Raw genomic sequence first — 23,545 nt, forward strand, 5'->3', positions numbered from 1 at the left:
TTTAGCCATTAGCCATTGTGTTTCAATAATTCATAGGGTAGAGGTTAAACAGCAAAAAAACACCATTGATACTAAAGAACATGCTTCAAAATTAATAAATAACATAGAACTGAAATTGAGAATAGTTGGTTGCATTTTTCCTTAGGCAAACTCGGGGTGTGTCAGGGTTATAAATAAGAAGTCTCTCTTCCTCATACTTGCTAAAAACATACTTTCCAATTGTAAGACATTTTCTTCCACTCAAAAGGTTTTTTTTTTTAATATTTTTTTAAATTTATTTTTGAAGGAGAGAGAGAGACAGAGCGTGAGTAGGGGGAGGAGCAGAGAGAGAGGGAGACACAGAATCCGAAGCAGGCTCCAGGCTCTGAGCCATCAGCACAGAGCCTGACGCGGGGCTGGAACTCACAAACCGTGAGATCATGACCTGAGCCGAAGTCAGACGCTCAACCCGCTGAGCCACCCAGGTGCCCCTCAAAAGGTTTTTGATAAAAGTTTACAAATCTGGTGGTGGGAGGACAAGAGCCTCTATTTTTTTTCACTCAGTTGACTGTGTCACGATGTTTGTGGGATCTGAGTTTAAAAAAAAAAAAAAAAAAGACAAACCCTTCACAATTTAAGCCTAATCTGAGATGTAATGAATTTTTAATCTTTCAAAATAATCTTAAGAAATGTGTTTTAAATAACCTATAAAGATGAAATAGTGTCATTTATTTTCTGACTTGTGAAAGTAAGTAATACATAGCTGACTTTTTGTATCGGCCTCACTAATGCTTCATGTAATCAGCGTAATCCAAAGAAAATACTTCCTGAGTTTTCCCAACCCTCACTCCTAGAGCTGGCCTCAACTTCAAACAAGTTAAAATTTTAGTCTCTGTAATACGGTAGCAAAAGACTTCCTCAGATAGAAATTGAGGTCTTCCCCCATGGCTTCTCTGTTACTGTTTTATATTTGAAAAAAAAATTATATGGGAATCCATCATGTCCTTCTATAAACAGAAGTACTTATCAACCTTCACGTAGTTAATACTTACCAACCCTAACTCTCCCTTCTCCTATGCACTTGCCTACACCTTAATAAGAAGCCCAGCAGGTATACGTCACTCTCCTTTTCCCAGTTTTATGCCAAAGCCCACCCTTAAACTTGTTTCTAGAAACCAGAGAATGAGGTGAAGGAGGCAGGTCAAATACCAGGGAACTGAATGGAACGTAGATGTAATGGGCGTCATTACAGGTCAAATACCAGGGAACTGAATGGAACGTAGATGTAATGGGCATAGATGTAATGGCAGATGGGCGTCAAAGGACCATGTAGAAGCGGTATAGCAGTCCGTTACCATGAAATCCTGGCATTATGAGGTGCCTGTGTGAGCTGAGTGAGAATAGTAATAGGAAGTAGAAGCCTGTGTTGGGTGGGAATGCCTACCAAGGAGAGATATAAGATAGGGGGCGCATTAATATTAAGGCAGCAAAAATATTTGGTCACTCACACTCGCCACTAAAGAGCTACATATTCCTGATGGCTCTGACCTTTCTTGAATCCTCTAGTATTTCAGGAATTCCTGAACTACCCCATCAACTTGTTCTTTCCCCATTGGCTGAAACAAGAAAACACACCATGACCTGCAAGTAACATGTATTCTAAAACTTTTAACTGTTCACTTCATTCAACTTAACTTTCAAATTTAAGTTTCCATTACCGATCTTGTGTTTCTCATTAATTGAGGTCAAAGCAAGGTCTGCAAGTACCTGGCCGTAGGCTTGTCAAATTTCCACACACGCTATTGTTGGGCCTCCTTTTGTCTCCTAACAGTAAGAATTGTTCATCACTTTGGACTGCTTTCAAAGTGACGTGCTTTTGCAGTTATAGAACTCCAGCAGTTCTCCTGCATTTAATCAGCTGCACAGCGAACACTGCCTTTCTCCTCCTATGACCTGAATGACTCTTAAGTAACTGTTTCTCACTTTGCCGTCTTACCAAGGGCTAGCTAGTGTCATGATGAATCCATGCCAGTCAAGGGTGTGAGATGCAGGTTCCCAACTTGAAACTTCACCAAAAACCACAATGCAAAATGCATGTAGTTAGCACCACCTGGTTATATTTTGGAAGAAATGTAAGTCGCGTTAACCATAGAATGATGATCGTATATTTCTATCCTCTCTGGGAAAATAATGGTAGCTTTGGTTTTATTAGAAGAATTTCAGGTCAAACATATCCTTTGGATAATGACCATTGTCTCAAAGCTGTAAGTATGTGGAATGTCTCCATGACAATAGGAATACAAATGTATGTTTGTGTTTCCAATGTATATAAGATTATACTTGCAACTGTGAATGTTTGTAGGTGACGTTTTAGGTAATGATCTTTTTGTTCTTCGTGAACAAAATCTGGATTACTCGCTTAACATTCATGACTAAATTCTGCACATTCCTGTTACTCATAACAAAGACCTCCGCTCAGTTTTAGTGTGTACATCTCTACTTTTTGCATCACCACCTCCCAAAAGTCACTTGTAAGAGACATTGGCATTGTGTGTATGAATCATGCTCCTCACAGAAGTGTGTTTAAGGCTGTGTGATCCTTGCTTCTAATGTTGTGTCTCCCTTCTCTCCTTTTTGTCTTTATCCACAGAATGTTTTTGTAGATAAACCAGCGTTTCCGGAGTATAAAGTTTCTGATGCAAAAAAGTCCAAATTCATACTTTTGCATTTTAGCACTTTTAAAGCTGGCTGGGACTGGCTTATTCTATTGGCGACGTTTTATGTTGCCGTGACTGTACCTTACAACGTTTGCTTTATTGGCAACGATGATCTGTCCACGACGCGGAGCACAACAGTCAGTGACATTGCAGTGGAGATTCTTTTTATCATAGGTAAGACCCAACGGCTGCTTTCCTAGGAGATTTGCATAGAGGAAGTAAGTGTGTTCCAGATTTTTCTGACATGAATTTGAACTAAGATCCATTTGCATGGGCATGACTAAGACTTTGATGCAAATTTTGGAGAAGCACATATTTGGATTTCTGAAAATTGCCTCTTCCAGCTTTCCCACCGTTCTTTTAGTCAAACAGATCTAAACCAATTTCTTGTGTTTCTATCCTTGTTTCATCAAATATGGGCTAACAAAGACTTAATGGCTATTTTGTTGGTACTCTCATATCCATCCTGATCTTAATTGTGCAGGGTCAAAGATGGGGCTTGGCAAGAACCCATCAATGGTTATCTGATAATGATCCAGTCCTGGGCATGGTTCTCCATACCTTTTCATGCCTTTTTGGCATGTTGGTGGTTGTTGCCGTAGGTGGCCTGGTTGTGGAAGCAAAGGATTATATAAGCCTTCCAGTCAATTGGGAGAAGCAGGGAGTATCTGATTTTAACTTAAAAAAAGTCCCCAAGGGATGCTTGCTAAGAATATTTATCTGCAGAATATTGGCAACCTCAGTTGAAGCTGTCTCTACCCCACTCTTGTAAGCCTCTTCCTGTTTCCCTGTCCCTTAAATCTTAATCAGTTTAGACCTAAGCCTAGCTCTTTCTTGTACTTTCTAAGACAAATTCTATATTTCCATTAAAGGCTTAGACTGACCCCCTGCAGAGGTGTTTTGTTGTGTTTTTTTTCCTGTTTTTAGATTCACAGGAAGTTGCAAAGATAGTACAGAAATGTCCCTTGTCCCTTTCATTCATCCCTCTAGAGTTCTTGACCATCATTGGCAACCTGATACTTGATTCTTTATGTGGTCGTGGTGATATAGGGCAATATCCTTTTTATAAAGATGAAAGAATGTTTGGAAAATATTTTCAAGCAGGTAGGTGAACAAAGGATGAGAAATGGATCTTAAAAGTTCAAAGGAAGAAAATAAATGAGGCAGATCAAACACTTATTTCAATGGTGGTGGTCCTTTTCTCTGTGGAGCTAGCTGGTAAAGTTTTGGGGCCAGAGTGGGTTCTCTAACCGTTAGTATGTTTTCTCTGGATGAGTTTATATGCTCTTGGTGTGGCTTGGGTACCACTATTAACATTGCATCTGATGAGCACCCCCTCAAAGCTATGTCAGGACCCCTGCTCCCAACCTAAAAGTGGTGGCTATGTTTAGGCCACTAGATGGCAATGTTGTCTACGTAGGTAGTTTGGCAAGACTACAAAGTCAAGAAAACATACCTTTAATTTTTTTTTTTTTTAACGTAAACCATTCCTCATTAGAAAGGTGTAACCTAAAGGGATGTAAAACTCACTGTTAAATGGAAAATAACAACATTCCAGCTTGCAAACAAATTGGGTGTGTCCAGTTGCCAATCCACGGTGGTTTTATATCCTTTTACTTTCCCAAACTTCCCTGTCTTCTCCTACCTGCCCATAACACGTGTGTTAATTAGCACTCTAAAAAAACTCCCTATGACCCCATTCAAAGTTCTCAAGAACTTGAGTACTCAAATGCCTATTACCTCTGAGTATCTACTTAACAAACATTTCATATCATTATTATTAATGTTATTATTATTTACAACTCTGCCATAGGGACACGGTTATATCTTGAACGTTCCACTATTCCTTGTTCTAGGATATTTGAAATTCCAAGGGCTTGGAAGCCACTTCTGGTACTATATGCTCACTGGCAGATGGTGATGTGTTTATACTCAGAACTGACACCTGTAAGAAAGATATTTTGTACAATTTTGGGGGATTGAATTGGTTGGTTGTTTTTTTTAAAGGCTTCTTTCTTCTACTAAACCAATGGAGTCTGGCTTGCCCTCTGACCATTGCCCCTAAGTCTGCTGTGTTTTTTGTGACTCACATTTCTGCTGTGCTCCAGGCAGTAAGATGTTCCTCTGGGTAGGCAATACCCCTCTCTTACCAGCAGAATGATAAAGAAATAAAAATTCACTCTACGCAGTTCACCTTCTACAAAGATTACAATTTGAGATTTTGGCCTGCTAACAGTTTTAGAATGTTGCCAGCCTGGAATCCCTTCTTGACTGACTTATTTTTATAAGCAGTAAAAACTTTACTGTGCTTTACTGTTGCCGTCTTCCTGCTTTTTCTTCTTTTAAATGAGTTTAAATGTGTCTATAATTTATTATAACAGATTTGGAAAAGTAGTTGAAAATTTCTCCAAGTATGTTTCCCCGAGCCTTTATTGTATGAAATATTTCACAAAGGTGATGTGAAAATGATCACTGAGAAATAAATCAAAACAGTAGGAATAAAAGCGTGCATTGCCTATAATACTGTACTTTCACAGTACTGATAAGGCAGTATTTGTATCATTTAATAGTTATTAAATTGGTATCTGTGACAATTCTATATGTATTTTTAAACATGTTTATTTTTTGTTTGTAGATAAGTGCTATTAAATTGGCATCTTATAATCACCCTGGTCAGAACTGTTAAAAAGTAGTTTAAAAAGAATTTTGGGGAGGAAAGGCTTTCATATTGCAAAACATGATGCTTTCAAAATATTTTGTTATTTGAACCCCTCTATACAAGTAAGGTGATGTGATTATTTTCTACATGGGGAAAATTAAGTGTTCATGAAAGAAGAATACATCGTCACAATGGAACTTGAAAGATAATATATCTCTTTTGGTGATTCATCATACACATTAACTTTATACATTTCTGAGAAATTCAGTGATAAAGAAATCTGTTTAACCATGATTAACCCAGCACCTCCTAAAGTTATTTTTACCTCGGAACCCATTCCTTCCCAGACCACTTGGTAACACTCTTTTGGGAAGACTGACTTGAAAACATTCTTCCCTGATAAATTCACTATAAGTATCTGAGTGTGATTATGCTAGTCAAACTACAAATATGAATGATGAGCTTGAATCTCTCCTAACTACTCTCTTTACCTTAAAGTAAATTGCTTTGTAAACCACATTAATTCTTCAGGATCAGTAGGGCACAAGGTTTGGCTATAAGTTACAAAGTGGTTATAAAATTAGTTTTAGTTTTAAAACCATCACGTATAATTTAGCTGCTGATTCAAAGCCTCATGGAAACTTGCAACGAGAGGTGACCTACTAGTAATTTATCTAATCCAATCTTTAATTTATTCGTCGGGGGGGTGCCTACTGAGCCCTAGTGATATGCCCAAATCCTGGTAGCACACCTAGGTTTCTTATCGTTGGATCAGGTTTCTTAAGAGCTTGTAACCAATATGGTTCCATTTTCTGAAAAATTCTACTCAACTTGTTTTCCTTTATTTATAGCAATGAGGCAGAAGATGAGAGAAAGAAGTGCCAACTTCCTTCTCTTTCTTTCATGAATGCAGAAATTAATAGTTTTCATCTCTGAAATCTTGGTGGCAAAAATTGTGATATGCCATTAGGTCTGATAATCACGTAACCCTTTTCCTCATCAAAAACCTAAAGAACCCAGTTTTGTGCAGGCAGCAGTATCCCAGACCCAGGGGATGAGTTGTGAGTATTCCGAGCCAGTGGTAGTTCCTGTCCCCCTGTCCCCTTACCCAGTTCCAGACATAGGGGCAAATATGTGACCAGTTCTAGCCAATAGAATATAAAGAGATTGTTTCTGTGGGGCCTTTTGGGTGTTATTTTCCCCCTGAAAAAAGAAGAGAGACATGTGAGGGGACATATTTGTGTCACTATTCCTTTCCTTCCCCCAGGATGTGTAGATAGAAGGGTATGATGTACTGTAATTATGTAGCCATCTATAATCACGAGGAGGTGCATAGGGAAGAAGATGTGAACTCCTTGTCGAGTGATATAATAATGTTCCTATTACTGGGGCCACTGTTACTTGGATACTTTGTTATTGATAGTTATATTGGTATAAAATTTTTGAAAAATTGGGCCATTTCAGAGGTTCAGTGATAACTCCTTTCCAGGGGAACAGAATCCTCTTTCTTCTCTCCTGTCATTCCACTGTGAGCCTATCTAGGAAGTGGTTTGCACATACTACACATATCTGCTGTCATAATCACAAAGACTGAGCATCGTAGGCTATGCCATAAGGCTGCAACTCTGATTGGCTTGGTTTCTCTAAGAATCCTCAGAAAGCTCAAGGTCAGAGGAAACATGGGATACAATGGTACTTTCTGTTTACTCTACATTCACCTTAGTCATGAAAGGACGGTTGAGAGTCATGTGGGATAAAGGGCAATCATGCAGTGTGCAGACCATACTGGAGAGAGAGACAGAACATGAACAGGGGAGGGGCAGAGAGAGAGGGAGACACAGAATCCGAAGCAAGCTCCAGGCTCTGAGCGGTCAGCACAGAGCCCCACACGGGCCTCGAACTCACAGAGTGCGAGATCGTGACCTGAGCCGAAGTCGGCCGCTCAACTGACTGAGCCACCCAGGCGCCCCTCTCAGTGTTCTATTTTTAAAGTTATATTCTGTGTTGATTTAGGTAGTTCTATTTCACTGGTTCTCAATAGGCACAGAATCACACATAGGAACCGTTTTAGGAATATGTAGATTAGGGGCGCCTGGGTGGCTCAGTCGGTTAAGTGTCGGACTTTGGCTTAGGGCATGCTCTCACAGTTTGTGGGTTTGAGACCCATGTCGGGCTCTGTGCTGACGGCTCAGAGCCTGGTTCCTGCTTCAGATTCGGTGTCTCCCTCTCTCTCTGCTCCCCCCATGCTTTGTTTGTCCCTCTTTCAAAAATAAATAATGAACTTAAAAAAATTTTTAATTTTAAGAAAGAAATATGTAGGTTAGACTTTAATCAGCACTACCATCATTTGGTTTTAATGCTGTTAGATCACAATTAACTTATCGACAAATAATTTTACTCCAACTAATGAACAGATTTGCTCTATATGTAATATGTCTTATGATCATATATTTATATTTTCAACATTTCTGATTATTTTATTTTTCTCTTTCTCTTTTGTAATGCTTTATTAACTAATGCTTCTACTCACTTACATGTCATCAAATTTTGCTATCTCAGAATCTTTATTTCTTCCTATCACTAAATTTTTATTATAACCTTGTGACATAATTAAATCAGGTATATGTGTTTACACATAGGAGGAAAAAGAGCGAAAACAGTAAGCAGTTTATCCAAGATCTAGCTGATTACTGACCAAGCTAGGACTAAAACTCTAAACCCACTTGTAAAATGGGTATTAGCATTCTTATGAGGATTTAGTGAGGTTATTGTATCAAGAAATAAGCTTACTTGGTGTTTAATCATTACTGATAAGTATTGTTCAATAATGTCACCAAGCCCCTATCTCTTCAGTTTGCTTTAATATCCACTATTTTTTTTTTTTTTTTTTTGGAAACAAGCATTCTTTATTTAATACAAACTGAAAATTCAGCTAATCATGGGAATAAGGTAGACCAGAACATTCCACATCCCTTAGCTTTCGAGAACACGAGTGTCTGGGGAGTCATTTACTGCTTAAAAGATCTAAGGCTTTTATAGTGATTTCTACAGACTTGCCTTAGCATCCTTTTAGAAAAGCCTAGAGAAGGTCTCTTACGTCTACCTAAGTCAAGCATCCCTTGTCTGGCATGCACTGAAATGACCACTAATAATATTAGAGGCCATCATTCCAGGTGCATGTTCCATCCAATCTTCCATCACCACTTGTCGGAACAAGGGAATAAGCTGATCTGCATTTCAGCTCCTCCTCCCTTTTCCTGCCCTGCTCTGATGAGGCCTGAAAGGCTCTAGCTGTGCTTCCAGTAACAGTCTAGAAGGAAGTCATTAGCTGAAGGCTTAATCACTAGCTTTAAAGTGACTAAGACTTTTCTCTATTCAACAGATTCATAATTTTACTGGATCTGTGTTTAATTTCTAATGATAATTATGGGTACTTTTTTGAGAGACAAAAAGAAAAAGCAGGGGAGGGGCAGAGAGAAAGGGAGAGAGAGAATCTTAAGCAGACTCCACGCCCAGGAGCCTGACCCAGGGCTCGACATGGGGCTCAATCTCACCACCACGAGATGATGACCCGAGCCGAAATCACGAGTTGGGTGCTTAACTGACTGAGCCACCCAAGCACCTCTAGATACCCGTTTGTTTTATCAGACTTCCCAAAGCCTCTCTTTGTTGTGTATAATCTTTATTGATACGCCTTTCCCATTTAACATGCAACTGAAGAGTAATGTTCTTATACCATTTCACTGCAGTTTGTTACTCTCTGACAGAAACTCGACTCACAAGAAATACTTTAATTGTTTCAGTATTCTTGGGTATCTTTTTCTGTTAGAGTAAAATATTTAAATCTCAGTGGCACCTGGAAAACCATAAACATTTGATTGTTATTTCATTGTACAAGCAAACCCCAACTTAGAGTTATCTTCCTGAAAATTGCAAACAAAGGTATGTCATTTTCCCATTTAGTGAGGTGACTGATATTAAAGATACAGACTTGGATACTGAAGGGAAAGATTTCTTTAATGTCTATTTATTTATTTTGAGAGAGTTAGATAGGTAGTTAGATACAGCACATGCACGTACAGGAGAGGGGCAGAGAGGGGGCAGAGAGAGAATCCCAAGCAGGCTCTGTGCTGTCTGCACAGAACCCAATGCAGGGCTCGATCCCATAATTGTGTGATCATGACCTGAGCCAAAAGTCAACAGTCCGATGGCTCAACCAACTAAACCAGCCAGGAGGCCCCTGAAGGGAAAGATTTCTCTCAGTGAATAAAGTTGAAGTTTCATGGTGATGAGGGAACTCAAATTTTACCACTGAATGGTTTGGGCATTCTGCTCTTCCTAGACTACATATTTAGAAGGCTTGAGTTAGCATTCATTTATCTCTTAGCATTTAAGTCCCTCCCTCCTTTCCTCTCTCCCTCCATCTGCTCCCTTCTTCCTCTCCTGCCACTTACGTACTTTCTTTCTCCTGTTCTCCTTCTTCCTTTCAAACATAGGGTAGCAATGGAAGCCTACACCCCCACATCCTCACCCTTCACACTTATCTTGGATTGAGTAATAGCGTCTCTTTTAGAAAAGATTTTTTTTAATGTTTTCCTTATTTATGAGAGAGAAAGAGAGAGTGCAAGCAAGGGAGGGGTAGAGAGATAAGGAGACAGAGAATCTGAAGCAGACTCCAGGCTCTAAGCTGTCAGCACAGAGCCGGACATGGGGCTCAAACCCATGAGCTGTGAGAACATGACCTGAGCCAAAGCCAACTGAGCCACCCAGGCACCGTAAGTAATAGCATCTCTTTTTTTTTTAAACATTTCTTTTTTTTTTTTTTAACATTTATTTATTTTTGAGACAGAGAGAGACAGAGCATGAACGGGGGAGGGGCAGAGAGAGAGGGAGACACAGAACCAGAAGCAGGCTCCAGGCTCTGAGCCATCAGCCCAGAGCCTGACGCGGGGCTCGAACTCACGGACCGCGAGATCGTGACCTGAGCCGAAGTCGGATGCTCAACCGACTGAGCCACCCAGGCGCCCCTATAGCATCTCTTAATAAGAGGAACTCAAGATGGTATTCATAGCCATGGCTCAGAGTTGACCTTTGTCTCATGTGGGCATTTTTAACCCAACTGTAAGAGTATCCCAGTCTCTCCATTCCCAGATAATACGTTTGGGGTAGTGAATAAATGGAATGTGTTTAACCATTGACTAGAAATGAATCAGGACTCACTTGGCTGCAGACCAGCTAATTTCTGATGAATACATTTAAGCCTGAGGATACAGCAATAATGAAACAACAACACCAAAAAACAAAAAAACAGAAAACGAGTGTGCCACTTCAGATTGCCACAGAAGTGTAACATACTCAGTATCTTATCTCAAAAGGGAAGAGATTTTAGTTGTCAGAATGCCTTCGGAAAAAAAGAGAGTGCACTGAAAAAGTTAGGTACTTTTTTTTCCTTATTGTTATTAAGGGCTCCCAAATTCGTTGACTTAAAAGTACCTACTCGGGAACTAGACTAAAGCAAAGACTAAAATTGCATTTATTTTTGCAAATAAACTGTCAGTTTCGCTGTTGCTTCTGTAGGCTTTTCAAAATTCCCCATGGGAAGATGAAGTACTATGATAAATCAAATATTGAGCAGATACCCAGGATATGTGGCCACTGTATTTTCCTGAACTATGTGAAACTAGGAAACAGTGCTTCTTCATTGGATTGGGCCAAAAATAGCAATTAATGTTTTCCTTAGGCTAGAATAATAGGTTTACATTTGATTTTAAAAAGCACTTTATTCACTATCTTTTCCTGTTAGACACATAGATTTTTAGAAATATTCCCACCATTCTTCACTGTGACTGAAATCATTGAAATACTCAATGACAATGTTCTGACAAACCAACAGATTACATTTTCAAGCATTTTCTTTGATTAGTTTCATTTCTCCTCTGTGGATAGACCATGCTAATTACATAAGCTTCAAAATAGAAACAGTGGAGAAAAGAAATGGTCCTCAGTCACACCCATCCCAGCAAGACCACTCCTTCTGCATTCAATCTCTCCGGTTGTTGTTTTCTCTCTTTTATTTTCATGTGGTTGTGGTCATAGTCTACACAAATTTTGGTGACTTTTTTTTTCCACCTAAGATTTGAATGTAAGGATTTATCTGTGTTTCATAAATATTTACAAACATTTAATAGGTGCATAATATTCCATCACGTAAATGAACTAGTTTGTTTACTTAATAACCATGTCTTAGTTGTTACACACTTGAGATGATTATTTTTTTTGCTACTTAAAAAATTATAATGAACATCTCTGTGAAAAATATAGTTATTCATTAATTGAACACATTTATATTGAATGCTTGTTTGCCATGCAGTGTTTTAGTTGGTAGAGATAGAACAGCAAAACAAATAGAGATCTTTGCCTTCATAGGATGTGTATTCCAATGGAGATAAACGGGAAACAAAACAAATAAGTAAAATATATAACATGTCAGATAGTGGTGAGTTACATAAAGAGTAGAAAAAGTGAGAAGGGGGAAGAAATGGGCTGCAATCCTAAATGAAGTGGTCAGGGATGTGAATTAAGAACATGGCATTTATTTTTTGTTTTTAATTTTTTTTAATTTTTTTAACATTTTATTTATTTTTGAGACAGGGAGAGACAGAGCATGAACAGGGGAGGGTCAGAGAGAAGGAGACACAGAATCCGAAACAGGCTCCAGGCTCTGAGCTGGCAACACAGAGCCCGACGCGGGGCTCGAACTCACGGACCGTGAGATCATGACCTGAGCCGAAGTCGGCCGCTTAACCGACTGAGCCACCCAGGCGCCCCAAGAACATGGCATTTAATTAAAGACAGAGGGGAAGCAAAGAAATAGTCAACTGTATGCCTCAAGGAAGCACATTACAAGCAAAGAGAACATCAAATGCAAAAGACCCCACTCATACATTTAGAATTATTTTAAGGAGTGGAATCACTGGGCCAAAAAATATTAATATATACAGCTTATAACATATTTTCAACGTTTCATTTTTTAAAATCACATTACCCTCAGAGCAGTTATTGGGCAGTAAAGCTCAAGTTGAAATGCAATTTGTTCACGCTAATATTTTTTTATAGTAATAGCTATTGTAGAAAGTTAGAGATGCCTGTCACTTTCTGAATTTGTTTTACTCCTAAACAGTCATTTCATTTAATGGAGTAATTCAGGTAAAATAGCGTTATTAATATTGCATCATTGTTACTTATTTTCGCTTTGGTTTTCCTTAGGAGATGAGATATATACGGAAAGTCGGGTTGTATTTGCCTGGCAAATGCAAAGCTTACTATTACACGATGTACCTGAATCCATTGTGTTTATATGTGAAATATTTGCGAGATGGTAGATTTGGAGGAAAATTGTCTTAGCACACTCCGAGAATGATGCTGCCCTGTGGCTTACCTGTTACCGTGAATAGACTGTGAGGAGCACGTGCTCATAAAATATGAAACAATAGTGCTTGTTTTGAACAAGGCAAGGAAATTAAAAATGGAATATTACTAAATTTAGAAACCCAGAAGAAAAGTGTGAGTTCTTGATTTAGAAACCTATTGCAAAGTAATGAGGGATTTTTTTCTTTCCATTTGCCACTTATCAAACATGAACTCTGCTATGTCATTCTCTCCTTTTCCCACTTTTTTCAAGTATGCTTTCTTGCAGTATAAAAAAGAATCATATTCTCTAAGTAAAAGTGGCATTATTTATGTGGTTTTTATTTCCCATGTCAACCCACGCGTTTAACATTTGCCGTTGGTATAATCTCTCCAATTACCCCATTAGGTTTAAGATAAATACATAAATAATTTTTTAAAACCAAATATACTGAGAAATTATTTGAATATTTTAGATAACAGAAAAAATTATGGCCACCTGGGCCCACATGTAATTCACTATGTATTCTTCAATTCATTACATATTTGTTGAGGACCAATATGATGTCACTGAAGTGATTGCACATGGCATTTCCTCAGCATAGTATAGAAGACCCTCCAGAGTCTGAATTCTTATCCTTTTTTCTTTTTAATTTATTTTTGAGAGAGAGAGAGAGAGAGAGCATGATCAAGAGAGTGGCAGAGAGAGAGAAGGAGACACAGAATCCAAAGCAGGCTCCAGGCTCTGACCTGTCAGCACAGAGCCCAATGAGGGGCTCAAACTCAGGAACTCAAGATCATGACCTAAGCCGAAGTCGGACGCTTAACCGACTGAGCCACCCAGGAGCCTCTGGCCTCTTACCCTTTTTGTATCATCACTTCCTCCTTTCTCCTGTGGCTGCAGCCCTTTGAGACCACCAGTAGTTCTTCAACTGTGCCATTCCTTACGTTCTTTGTATTTTCCTATCTTTTGTAGTTGCTACTCTCAGAGAAAAAAATGGCTAGACATCTTCTTAGCTCTTCTTTACCCAATAAAATCTGCCTCCTTGAGGTATCATCTTTGATGTCTTCTACAAAATCTTCTTTTTAACTCTTCTAACCCTATCACCATGGTCTGGGGTAGGTTTCCCTCATGCATTCTTTACATGCTTTCCCTTCCCCACTCTTCAACCCTATATCATAATGGTCAATTTCTCCCCCACTCCACGCACATACAATAAATAAACTGGGAGTGCCCAGAGGACACGGACTGGATGTTTACTTCTCTAGTTCCTCCAGGTAATACGTGTCTGACCCATAGTTAACAGACTAACGTTTATCTACTACCATAGTGCAGATAAACAAAATACGAAATGTAGCTCATTGAGTTGGAACAATGGCCTTCTTTTCCAAAGGCAGTCCTCCATCTTTTTGGTTTAAGACCAAACTTATATTTGCAGAGTAGACTCAAGATAAAATATTTTTCCATTTATTATTTCATTCAATGATTTTAACAAAGCCAGAGAAGAGTTCTCCAGTTGCCTGTTGCCTTTTTGTCAAATGAAGCTTGATAGTCTTTTTTTCTGACTCTTTCCTATCCGATGCTAGTGATCTCTTCTTCTCTTGCTTCGAGTTCCATGGCATACTGTGATCTAGTTTTCCTTCTCCTTCCTCCAGATTTCTACTCAATCTCTTTCATGAGCTCTTCCCACTTTGCCTGTATTTTTAAGTGGCATCGCTTCCCTGGATTTGCCCTTGGCTCTCCGTTCCCTCTCGTCTGTGTCACTCTCTCACCATGGGGTGTTTGCATCATCTCTTATTAGTTCAGTGTCGGTGGTTTCCAAATCAATCTTTTGAACCTGATTGCTTCTAAAACCTCATGCATGTGTATTCAACTGTCTACAGACTATCTCTCCAATGAAGCATGATTTCTTCGAGTACCACAGACTGGAAATTGAATTGTCTTCTTTTCTTACAGTACTCACCTCTTTCCTTCCTGTATTTTACCGTGTCTGTGAATATGACCCCATGAGCCATTAACATAGGGCTTTTCACAGATTCCTCCCTCTCCCTTAGTCCCCCAATAAAATCAAACTCAGAATCCTGTGTGGCCCACCTCCTCACCATCTGCTGATACTCTGTGTCTTCTTACTCTTCACTGACCTTATGTTAGTTCCAGTTACCATCAGTTCTGATTGGATTACTACAGCCCCGCTAACTTCTTTCCTTGCCTACACTCTTGGGAATCTATTCACTACTCTAGAGTCAGGTTTTTGTAGTTGTTGTTTTAACGTTTATTTATTTATTTTGAGAGAGAGAGCATGCTCAAGCAGGAGAGGGGCAGAGAGAGAGAGAGGGAGAGAGAGAATCCCAAGCAGGCTCCACACTGTCAGTGCAGAGCCCAACGCGGGGCTCGATTTCAGGAACTGTGAGATCTTGACCCGAGACAAAATCAAGAGTCTGACGCTTAACTGACTGAACCACCCAGGCTTTCCTGTTGTTGTTGTTGTAATATAATGTATATCTGATCATGTCATCTCCCTGCTTAAAACCCTTCAAACACTTTCTCTTCTTGAACTCTAAATCAATGCATACCAGGCAGCCTCCATCCTCTTTCTCCTTTGTGTTGCTAACTCGTATTCACCATTCAGGACACACCTTATGTGATCTCCCACCTGTCTGTAGCAAACTTCACCTTCCAAGTCTTCATCTTCCAAGTCAGCTATTCTTTGAGTATAGCTATTCCCCCAGAGCGCTCATGATGTAGCTTTATAATTTCCTGTGAACTCACCTATATTCCCTCCTAAATTACAGTTTCTTTGAGTGCATGAACAGAGCACTAGTCATATTCGTACTCCCAGTATCCAGCCAACACATGTACATATTAGGCGGTCCATAAATATTGGTTGAATAAGTAAATGAGGGGCAATCATGATTATTTCTGTTTTACTTAAAGAGAAATTAGAACTTAGAAATGGTAAAAACAAAACTTTTCAAAGGAGATGCTGCTAGTAAAGGGGGAGAGCTGAAATTAGAACCCGATTATATTTTTTAAAAGCCAGTGTTCATCCCGAAAGTCATGATATATTATCATATCACCACATTTAACCAAACTACGATTATAATTTTAAACAATAAAATATCAAAAAAGTACACATTTTTTAGAAGTTTTTTAATGTTTATTTTTGAGAGACAGAGACAGAGCACGAGTAGGGGAGGAGCAGAGAGGGAGAGGGAGACACAGAATCCGAAGCAGGCTCCAGGCTTGAGCTGTCAGCACAGAGCCCAATGTGGGACTCGAACTGATGGACTGCAAGATCATGACCTGAGCCGAAGTCAGACGCTTAACCTACTGAGCCACCCAGGCGCCCCAAAAAGTACACATTTTTTAAACTTGCTAATGTTGTGCCCATAGCAGGATTATTGTTGCAGTTTCCATGGAAACCAGTAATTTTGGTGGTATTCCTTTGGAACCTTCAAAACAATTTTATTTACACTGGATCATCCAAAAGGTATTATAGAAAGTGTAGAAAAACTCAAAATAATCTGGAGTGGAACAAAAGCCTAGAATACTGAACAAGAAGCAATTCTTCTCACTCATCTTTTGAGGAGACCAATAGTGAACAAAGGGGTGATGTCTAATATTTGCAACACTTAAAAAAAGTGTGAAAACCTAATGAGGTCATTCCATGAGTGTACGACAAGACAGGGTGTGAGAATGTAAAACCATAAAAGTTGATGGGAAAATGTAGATGGAATGTTCCTTGCTATGCACGCATTGATGATAGGAGTAAGGATCTAGAATGTAAGCTGTATAAATTTGATGAAACAGGAAGAAACTGCAGGAAAGTTAATAGCTGTAGCAGCCAACAAAGATATAATTTCTCAAGGAATGGGAACAACAGATGTTCGTGGCAGAGAGGCACATGAGGAGGTGATATGTCATGTTTTGTGGTACTGAAATACGTCACTTCTGCATACTGCAATTACACATCCAGATCCATCTGGTGGTGAGTGCGTGTGCGTGCGTGCACACACACGCGTTTTTAAGGTTCCTGTGATTTGTGCACATATGTCAGGGACATGGGGAAGGGTGGTCAATTTCAGGTCAACTGGATGTCCTTTGAAAGGCTTACTAGTCCCAGGATGGTTGTAGCAATAAAAGGACTTTTTCTTTCTTTGGGACATATTTATACTAAAAAAAAATTCATTCTTTATCTGAAATTCAAAGTCGTCCTGTGCTACATCTGGCCACTGGGATGAACTCAACGGATCATACTAATGCCTTGGCTTTAGCAAGCAACACCAGGAGGTTGAATGCCCAAGAGCTGTTGCAAGAAGGGTTTGTGCTGAAATGAGGCTGACCAATTTTTGGCTAAAGAGGGCAAAAGAAAAACTACTTAGGGACTTAGGGGTTTCTCCTTTCCTTGGGAGAGGCTGGAGCACTGGGTGAGTTCCTTGCCATAATGATGAAAAGTCACATTTTGATTGCCCTGTCAAGACCAGCTACTAAAGCACTATTTCATGGGAAATGTTAAATTACTAAGTTCATGGAGGAATCAGAACAGTGGGCTTTGCTTTGTGTATTAGTTAGATTTAATAAGCTCTTATAACAAGAGCTGCAACAAAAATTCAGTGGCTTCTGAGATGTAGAGAGTTATTTCTGTCTCACCTAACGTTCTGGGGAGTGTCCTGAAGGCTGGTAGAGAGAAGAGGGGCAAGTGCTTGTCTTATGCAGTCGTTTAAGGACTGAGACTGACAATGGCTCTCCCATCTTTAGTGGGTGGCTTCTAAGGTCATTCTGTTCTTCGTTCCAACCAGCAGGAACAGAAAAACAAAGAGCATAGAAAGCAAATATGCATAATTTTATGTGCAAAGCATACAATTTGCATACAGTGTTTCCACTTGTAAGAGCCTCACTTGCAACCACACTAGTGGCAAAGCGGGTGGGTGTTATTACCCAGCTGCAGTTGTTACCCTGGATTAAAGGGAGTATGAATTTTGGTGAACAGCCATCTTCTCTTGTTGTATTTTGCATGATATACTAGAGTTGCACTACATGGCTGTTAGATTGAGAGAAAGAGAAGGAAAACAAGGTACTGTTTTAAATAGTAAAGGTAGTTTTCCTCATCATTCAGTGTATTTTTTTTTTTAATGTTCACTTACTGATTTTGAGACAGTAGGGGAGGGGCAGAAAGAGAGGGAGAGAGAGAATCCCAAGCAGTCCCCCAACTCAGGGCTCCATCTCACAGACTGTGAGATCATGACCTGAGCTGAAATCAAGAGTTCGGATGCTTAACTGACTGAGCTACCCAAGTGCCCTCCCTCTACCACCATCATTCAGTTTAGGAGAAGATAAGGTGTGAGATAGGTCTTATTTCCTTTGTTTCTCCCATACAGTGGGGGTTTTATTGATTTGAATGTGATTTTAGTATTTTGAAGAAGTTACAACATGACCACTGGATGCAGGTCAGCTGTTTCACCTGCTACTTAACTTAAGATGCCACAATCTCTTTTAATGTCAAAGAAAAAGGTGACAGAATGGACTTAACTAGAGATGATAACTTTATGAGTGACTAAAGTTCTTTTGGGTATAGTTTGATTCCATATGAATTACTCTTTACTCACTGACTTCACAACCTAATATCAACATAATATGCAAGTCTTCTACCTGCAAAATAAATAAATATGCTCTTTCTCCACAGTCATTTATTAAGAGCTGTGCCGTTACATGGTTTGAATGTATTTCAAGTCTTGAATGCATTTCAAGTCTTGAATGTATTTCAAGACACCAAAACAGTTCTTCACAAGTGGTGAGGCTTATAGATAAGCAAGTGAAGTAATTTACATGCTCGTTACAGGTACTACCTAAAGAAAAAGAGGAAGAATAGTGAATAGGTATTGGAGGATGATATTTGATCAGATCAGCCTCTATCTTGGACATCTTTACTAAGATAATACAAGTGAATCCTTATCACTAAGAGATTTATTTTCATAGCAGATTGAAAATCTGAACTGACCACACATATGAGCAGTCTGATAACAACTGAAATATGCAGAATGCATGGTCAATAGTAATCTTGAAGCACATTGAGAAACAGTTATGTTTGAATCTCTCAAATAGCAAAGGAGACATTACTGCTTACATTTAAATACATATTCAGAATAGCATCAGTACTGATGGACATACAAATGCTAAAAAAGCACACGACATTAGCTTGAGTATAGAACTCATCAAAACCACCCCAAGTCAAGTAATGTAGTAGTGACAGCCGAATAACCACATTTGGAGTACTCAGCTGTTTGAGTGATGCCTCAGAAAACAACTTCTTGGAATAAAACCTTAGACTTCTAATTTGTGGCTATGTTCAATCCTGAGTAAACTGAATTTTGTAGCACCTTCTGACTTTAACCCTGACAAAGACAAGGTTCTTTGATCCATATTGCTAGAAAAACAGCAGTAAAACCATATTAATGTACTGAAAGGTTAATTTGAGGACAAGACCTTTCCTGAATACATGAGCAGATGACTTTTAACAAATGGATGTGTCTTTGTAAAATTTTATTCATCTTTACATCAAAAACCACCACCCTCTAAATAGAAAATAAGTAGAACTAAGCAATTAAAATATGTAGAAAATGTAATAAGTAGAAAAACACAGAGTTGGTAAGTTTTGAGAGTTATGTTTTACTATCTGTAGAATATCCCCGAGAACACTAAATTTTATTTATATAACAGATACAGAAACGCTAGACACTATATTTTATTTATATAAACAGAGACAGGAGCAGTTTCTAGCTCCCCTCCAGAAATACTCTGCAATAAGTTTAAAGGATAAACTTGTAAAAACTATAAAAAAAAAAAAAAAACAACCTAACGACAACAACAATAATGAAAAACTTTTAATGTGAAATATGAACGTAAAAAATAATGAGAAACTTTGTTTCTTTTAAGACTGTAGCCCCAATTGGTGGCCTTTGATTTTGTACATTTCCAAAGGATAGATTTAACCTCGTAAAGGGCATGTTCCACTCTGACTCTGACTTATAAGCACACCTGGGTATTAACTGGCTCCAGACTACCTCCTGCCCACTCTAGCTCTGGTCTCTTTTTGAGTTCCACATGTGATTTTTTGGATGCAATTTCTGTTTGCCTTGTGATTTGCCTTCTTGGTTTTGGTAACCCACCATGCTTGGTGATACCGACTTGATTTGTCCTTGGGCCACTTTCTCTACTCAAACAACCCTGAGGGAGAGTTAATAAAACATATACCATCTTACTTCCCAACTTTCCTTTTGATTTCAGTGACCTGGATTATAATACAACGAGAGCAAAGAACCACTCTGTGCCCCAACTTTGTCATTATTGCTTGATCCTACTCATATCTTGCTGAAATCAGATAAGTGTGGTTTGACACTATTGATCTTTTTATGATTTTACTGTTCACAAGACTAAAAGTAGACTAAATTATAGAAACCACAAGTAGAAATGCAATTATGGCATAACACAAATATATGAGCAATTTCTACAGATCACACTCATAAAAATAGCTATGAAATCATAATGTGCTAAAGTGAGAATCTATTTTTCTCTTAAGCATGCCTCCATTATTTCAAATACTGAATGTTTTTTCCATTTAGGGTTGTTTTTTTTTTAGTTTTTTAAATATAATTCTTCAGATTTGTGACTAATCAACTTGTGCTTTAAACGTCAAACGTATTAGTCACATTTTAAATGCATTTGAGAATACTTTGATAGAGCTTACGCATATCCATTTCTTCTGTGCTGGAAAAGCTAGTATCTGACAGGCCGCTGGAACAAATGTAGGGACCAGAAACAGATCTGTGCATATATGATCACCTGATTTATGACAAAACCGTGACTAGAATACTTTGGGGGAAATGGTAATGTTTTCTAAACTGGCGCTAGATCAATTAGATTCCCACCTGGGAAAATATAAATCTTGACTCCTGCGTCACACGACACACAGAATCACTTGCAGCATATGGACTGTAGAGAAAACGTAAAAGTCAAAAAATAAAACTCCCAGACGACATCATGGTAGAATAGCGTAGTAATCTTGGCATAGGCATCAATTACTTAAACAACACAACTCATAATCAGAATGTATACTAAAAATTCTTACAAATCTGTAAAAGAAAAAGGAGGGAAACCTATTTCATCAGACAAAAGTCCTGAACTGACACTTCATGAAAGAGGGTATCCAAGTATGCAGTTAGTACATGCATGGGATCATTGGGAAAATGAAAATAATTTCACCACCACCAAAATGAGTACAAAAAATTAAAATAAATGAGAAGACAAATTACCAAGGGTTGTAGGAAGATACGGAACAACGTGAAATTTCATACACTGTGTGTAGGAACGCGAATTAGTACGATCTTTATTAGACTCTGCCAGCATCTGCTAAAGTAACTTATGTAATTACTTTATGACCCAGCAATTCTGCTTGTAGACTCAACAAGTCTACCTATAACTATACAAAGAAAGGTCTAATGTTTGTGTGTGTGTGCGTGTGTGTGTGTATTTCTAAGAGCATTAACTGTAATAGCCCAAATTGGAAACAGCCCAGATTTTCACCAACGATAAAATTAAGAAATGAATTTCTATATAGTCACACAATGAAATATGTATTTATATATATATAATATATATATTATATATAATAAAATATATATAAAATATATATATAATATAATTTTATATGGCAATAAAAAACAGTGAATGTGATACCAAGTTGATAAAAATCACATACGCAATGTCTTTTGAAAGAATGCATACACAAGAATACATACTGTATGATCCATTTATATAAAGTTCCTAATTACGCGAAATTAATCGATGGTAATAAGGACAACAGTGATCTTTCAGGAGTGGATCACTGGACAAGATCATAAAGGAAGCTTCTGGTGTTCTGGTCCTAGTTATAGCTCTATCCATTGGTGATGACCAAGATGGTCAACTTTGCGAAAATTCATTACCTTGTCCACTTACGACCAGTGCATTTTGGGAGCACCTGGGTGGCTCATTCGGTTGAGCGTCCGACTTTAGCTCAGGTCATGATCTCATGTTTCGTGAGTCAGAGCCCCACATAGGGCTTGCTGCTGTCAACCTGTCAGTGCAGAGACTGCTTTGGGTCCTCTGTCCCCCCTCTCTGCCCCCACCCCCACACTGTGCTCTCTCAAAAATAATAAACTCCTGAATTAAAACATTTTTTAAATATGCCGAATAATTTTATAAATGGCAACCTACAGTCAAAATACTACATATTAACTCCTTATGACTCTAAGAATTACCTAGCGCTCAAGAAGTAGTTCATAGATCTCACCATAAGAATTCTGTTCTTAGGCTTCAAGAAGGGGAAGAATTATAATAAAAAATGCTTTGTGGTTTTATACAGACTGACAGGTATGAATAGAGACAGGTATTTATACAGACAGGTATGAATCCCCGCTCCCCCACTTTCTAGTTGGGTAACCACGGGCAAGTTAAATGCAGCTGATACCTGCTCAGTGGGTTACAACCCAGGAGATGGGACTCCAGATTCTCACTCTTAGCCACTCTGCTCGATAGCCTTTAGGAATACGTATCAGGATGGGCTGTGGTAACAAGTAACCTCAAAATCTCAGTGGGATATAACACAAGGTTTATGTCTCCCTCACGCTAATGTGTCCATTGTGGGTCAGTCGTGATCTTTGCCCCCTGTGGTTGCTCAGAAACCCAGGCTGACAGAGATCTTATCTTCCCTCATATTTCCATGATCATCAAAGCAGGGAAAAGAAAATGTGAGGAATTATACACTAGCTCTCAAAATTTTGCTCAAAAGTGTTTCAGGCTACTTCGGCTTATAATTACAGCCGAAGCAAATCACAGACACATACGGTCTCTTCAGGTGGTAGGGAAAGATAATCATACCAGGAGGTAGAAAACCAGAAATATTTGGTAAACAGCAGTGAAAACTACCATAAATAGTAAGTAAAGATATAATTTTCCTCAAATATAAAAATGATCGTGAAAGTCCCAATTAAAATGTAAAATAATATGTAACTATAAAACCCTTATTTAATCTAACATTTTTCTCTCTAATGAGTATATATGTGCTGGGTTTCACTTTGGGGCAAACATTAATCATATCAACACATTTTGTATTTATCTCAAGTTTCATCAATTCTAGGTTTTATTACTTAGGTAATCAATATTTATTTCATATGAAATTAATAGGCTCGAGTGTTTAGGGTTTCTTAAAATTTCACAACTGGGTATTTATAGATATGATAATCCTTCTAGTTTCTATTTTACTTTATTTAAAAAAAATTTTTTTTAAACATTTATTCACTTTTTGAGAGACTGAGACGGAGTGCGAGCAGGGCAGGGGCAGAGAGAGAAGGAGACCCAGAATCCGAAGCAGGCTCCAGGTTCTGAGCTGTCAGCACAGAGCCCGACGCAGGCTTGAACTCACAAACCATGAGATCGTGACCTGAGCCTAAGTCAGATGCTTCACCGACTGAGCCACCCAGGCACCCCTCTACTGTACTTTAAATTTAGAAATTTTACCACCTGGCAACCATAACTAAGGACAGAATAAGTATGCCAAAAGGATTTCTACAATTAAGTGACATATGTGTGAGTCATGGTCTTTCAGTGGATTTATTTTTAATCATTAAATTATTTTTATTAAAAATGATCCAGTAAGTTCAAAGTTCAGTATCTAATTTAGAGTTACATAGCACTGAAACAGAGTGAATCATTTATCGGGAGCCAAAATTGGTAGGCTTTACACAT

General features: G+C 38.6%; 1 protein-coding gene across 1 annotated transcript in view; it reads left to right on the forward strand.

Annotated features, from left to right (window-relative positions):
• KCNH8 (potassium voltage-gated channel subfamily H member 8) overlaps positions 1–23,545 on the forward strand; it is a 356,732-nt gene that overhangs the window by 208,914 nt on the left and 124,273 nt on the right. The window contains exon 5 of the mRNA XM_060638579.3: positions 2,630–2,870. Within this exon, the coding sequence (XP_060494562.1) occupies positions 2,630–2,870 (241 nt within the window). The remainder of the gene's footprint in view (positions 1–2,629; positions 2,871–23,545) is intronic.

The sequence above is a fragment of the Panthera onca genome, chromosome C2 (assembly GCF_046562875.1).
Source record: "Panthera onca isolate mPanOnc1 chromosome C2, mPanOnc1 haplotype 2, whole genome shotgun sequence".
In the NCBI taxonomy this organism is placed as follows: Eukaryota; Metazoa; Chordata; class Mammalia; order Carnivora; family Felidae; genus Panthera; species Panthera onca.